Source organism: Pyrus communis, chromosome 15, assembly GCF_041283825.1.
Source record: "Pyrus communis isolate YQ-2024b chromosome 15, ASM4128382v1, whole genome shotgun sequence".
Taxonomy (NCBI): Eukaryota; Viridiplantae; Streptophyta; class Magnoliopsida; order Rosales; family Rosaceae; genus Pyrus; species Pyrus communis.
The window spans coordinates 3,908,135-3,912,049 of NC_142579.1; the positions used below are offsets into that span (position 1 = coordinate 3,908,135).

General features: G+C 37.0%; 1 protein-coding gene across 1 annotated transcript; it reads left to right on the forward strand.

Moving 5' to 3' along the window:
• The first annotated feature begins 1,128 nt into the window (after window positions 1-1,128).
• Window positions 1,129-3,009, forward strand: LOC137720482 (transcription factor bHLH93-like). The gene is made up of 4 exons (XM_068459900.2): window positions 1,129-1,880; window positions 1,983-2,150; window positions 2,360-2,527; window positions 2,700-3,009. The coding sequence occupies exons 1-4, from the start codon at window positions 1,209-1,211 to the stop codon at window positions 2,784-2,786; spliced, it is 1,095 nt and encodes a 364-aa protein (XP_068316001.2). The 5' UTR covers window positions 1,129-1,208; the 3' UTR covers window positions 2,787-3,009.
• The last annotated feature ends 906 nt before the right edge of the window (window positions 3,010-3,915 follow it).

A 3,915-nucleotide genomic window follows, 5' to 3' on the forward strand; every position in this document is an offset into this window, starting at 1 on the left:
TAACCTAGTAGTGCTGGAAAGTTACCATTAAAGTTTTATTTTGAGTGGTGTTATGTAGACCACTTTTAATGGCTGCTAACCAAAATGATGTTCATCTTTGTTAAAGAGACCGTCATCAAAATGATCAATAAATGTTCTACACTCTTGATTCATGTACATAGGTGAGGACAGAAGGAAAAACCCACGATCTATCTACTAAATCTCAAAACGAAAAGGAAGAGAATAATCAAGTTATTAGTTGCACAGGAAGATTAAAAACAAATGTTGACGAATAATTCTAACTTTAGTAATAAGAGGCAGAAAGAAAACAAACGAGGCCCACCAACTAATTTGAATTAGTGAGCTCACCCAAATTTTGGAGGCATTGTTGCATGGGACCCAACTCAGCCATTTTTCTCAACACAGAGAGAAAATTTGTGATTGTGGAGAAATTTTTCAGTATGTCGAAAACACAGTTTAATACATCAAATATTATAATACAAGTAGTTGGATTTTATTTATTTTTTAAATATTAAACCACTTATATTATGATACTTATTGTACCGAGTAGTATTCCAACACACTGAAAATCTCTCGTGACCAGGTAATATTACTGAGCTCAAGCATACAAAGAACCGGACAGGGTCTATAATGCTAACCCCATCCTTTGAAAGTGTGGGTCAAAGTTTTCGGAGCATATCAATTTTATATTGTGTGTTGTTTTGATTGCAGAGATTTCGGTGAAAAAGACTTGAAATCCCTCCTTTAGACAAAGGATACTTGTCTTCTTAGTTCAGCTGCTTTTTCATGCAAATTACAATTTAACGTGTTAAAAAAAATTCGAACTTGCGTATAAAAAGAAAAGCGTGCTGCTTGAACCGTTTGACTACATCAAATATGCTTAAGTTATTTCTACACACGCGTGGTTTGCAAATAAAGAAGAATTCTCCTCCATGTAATGTAAGAAGTTAAACAATATTACGTATAATCATGAACAATAGCAAGAAGGAGTATTACCTGAGAGAGATTCCATATTAATCTTAGGTTTTTAAGGGTCCTAAAATAAAAAAACAAAATAATAGAAGTGAAACGTATTATAATAATGGAAGCCTTTTGAAAACTCGTTCCTATATAAATATTCCACTTGGTGCATCTTGTTATCAGGGCACTAACCTAACATCAACATTCCCACAAGAGAGAGAGAGAGAGAGAGAGAGAGAGAGAGAGAGATGGAGTTGAATGAACATGGTTTCTTAGAGGAGTTATTAGCACTAAGAAGAGACAGTAGTAGTAGCAGTACATGGGAAACCAATATTCCAACTGAAATGAATGAATTGTTGTCTAGTAGTGGTAGCTGGGGAAATTTTGATTACTTTGATCAACAAAACCCTTCATCTTCTTTCCTCCCAATTTCTTCCTGCACCCATGAATTCTCACCTTCATTTGAACCCAACTTTAACAGCAGCAACTTCAACAGTAACACCACCGTCAATCAAGAAGTCTACTATCCCTTAGGCTTTGGCATTACTGATGAAGCACTGCTCTCAGCTCACCAGCAGGTCACTGACTCATCCTATAACACCCTCGACACACCACCGTTTCCGGTCCCGGAAGACAATCCATGGTCCATGCTTGAAGAAGAAGAGTTGGGTTTCCCTGGTGATGAAATGCACAACTTGGAGACTCAAGCTGAAGCTGCTGGCTGCAAAGTGGAGCCAACTCAGTCCCCCGACCAAGTCCCAGCTTTCAACATAGGAATGTGTGTGGAGAGAAATACCAGAGCTAATAATAAGAAGTTGCAGGGGCAGCCATCAAAGAATCTAATGGCTGAGAGAAGAAGAAGAAAGCGATTGAACGACCGGCTTTCGATGCTAAGATCAATTGTGCCCAAGATAAGTAAGGTAATTAAGTTTAATTAACCCCATCTTTTCAGAATGCATGTAGATATTAACGTTGAATACAGAGGCTAATTTTCTTGCTTAATTTATTAAAATGGTTTGTAGATGGATAGAACATCTATACTTGGAGACACTATAGATTACATGAAGGAGCTCCTGGAGAGAATCAACAATTTGCAACAAGAAATTGAAGCAGATCCAGATCAGTTAAATGTGATGAGCCTTTTCAAGGATACAAAACCAAATGAAATGCTAGTCAGGAACTCACCTAAGGTATGTACTCTGCAACGCATCAACTACAAGCACTTCTTAAATCCTCAAATTTAAATCTCAAAATGACGTAGCCGAGTTGACTAGAGCAGTTTGTGCTCTTCTTTCTGCACCCAATTTTGAGTCCCCTGCCCTGCAGTTTAGATTAAATTAGAATATCACTAAAAAAAAAGGTAATCCTGAATTGACATTGCTGTGGTACTGATTTGCAGTTTGATGTGCAAAGGAGGAATGTGGACACCAAGATTGACATATGCTGTACAGGAAAGCCAGGGCTGTTGTTATCTACAGTATCTACCTTGGAAGCCTTAGGCCTTCAGATTCAACAGTGTGTTATTAGCTGCTTCAATGAATTTGCAATGCAAGCTTCTTGTTCAGAGGTATGTGAATTGCCTTTTTTTCTTTTTGTTTTCTGATGCCACAATGGCACTGGGTATTTTTTGGCTTTCCAATAATATGTATTTATAGAATCTGTTTGTGGATTGTGTACTCGGAAAAGTATTAAATTAATGTTTTTTATTGTCTAGTGATTCATTGTTGTTATGGAAACAGGATTTTGATCAGAGAACAATCGTAACTTCTGAAGACATAAAGCAAGCACTATATAGAAATGCAGGATATGGAGGAAGATGCTTGTAATTGCAAGAAAGTAAGAACTTTGCGGTAAATTTTTGGAAGAGATGGCTTTTTATGTAATCTCTGGAATTTCAGTGACAGTTGCAACTGAGAGTTTATAATGCTCTTTTATTAAATAATTGGTGTCATTTCATGGAGTAGCATTTGCTTCAGTAGTAGGAGATGTTAATTCATGTACAATGTATTTTCTATTTTCTTCTCCAAGAGTAAAAGAGTGTCTTCTACATTTGAAGTGCTGAAAAAAAAAAGCTCAAATTAGGGTTTAAAAGCTATGTGGAATTGAATTGACGCGAAATGTTGGTTGTTGATTGCAAATAAAATTAGATGGAGAAAAGAATATAATGATGTAAGAAAGCTTTTCTATGAATGCTGTTTGTCGCCTGCTGATTCTTAAGTGGATATCCACATAAGAATGAGGTGGATGTAGTTTGTTGCTGCTCTTGCCGCTGCACGTAATATGTCACTTAATCAGCTTGTTGTCCTTCTCCAGTGGCGGAGTTAGTATGGGATCATTGGTTGCCCTTGATCCTAACAATGTCAAAATATATTTGTTTGTGTATTGTATTTGACCCATAAACAGTTAAGACAAACTAAGTTACAGCCTTCTCCTACTACTTCTTCTATCTTCTATCATATTTGTCTTCATTTTCTCTTTTCTTGTGTGCAACTCTATTTTGCGCACCATGAGCTTGATGAACCTTAGTTGAAAAGTCTTAGCAGTCTTCAACACTACTCCACAATATCATACATCCACCCTCGACAAACCTCTAAAAATAATAGTAGTTTTCGACATATGTTAGCATAAGCTTTCGGCATATGTTGGTACGAATTGGCAGGAGCCGACTAGGTGCATGACGAAATGGCCTAATAAAGCTTTTTTAGTTGATATTATGACCCCATTATTTGAAAACTCTGGCTACACCATTGGTCTTCTCCACCTAATTTTCAGTGACAGAGGGAGAACTTAGTGTGTCACCTTAACAGATCACTGTATGGCCTCAAGCAAGCCTCTCGCCAATGGTTTGCAAAGTTCATGGAAGTTGTTCACCCAGTTGGTTATGTTTAGTCTAAAGCAAACTACTCTCTCTTCACTCGTAAACATGGAAAGTCTCTTACTGCTCTTCTTAGTTAT

Excerpts from the sequence above, each read along its gene's own strand:
- LOC137720482 (XM_068459900.2), top strand. The coding sequence starts at position 1,209 with ATGGAGTTGAATGAACATGGTTTCTTAGAGGAGTTATTAGCACTAAGA. Across the intron at positions 2,151-2,359 it reads TAGTCAGGAACTCACCTAAG|TTTGATGTGCAAAGGAGGAA; the intron begins GTATGTACTCTG and ends ACTGATTTGCAG. Across the intron at positions 2,528-2,699 it reads TGCAAGCTTCTTGTTCAGAG|GATTTTGATCAGAGAACAAT; the intron begins GTATGTGAATTG and ends TTATGGAAACAG.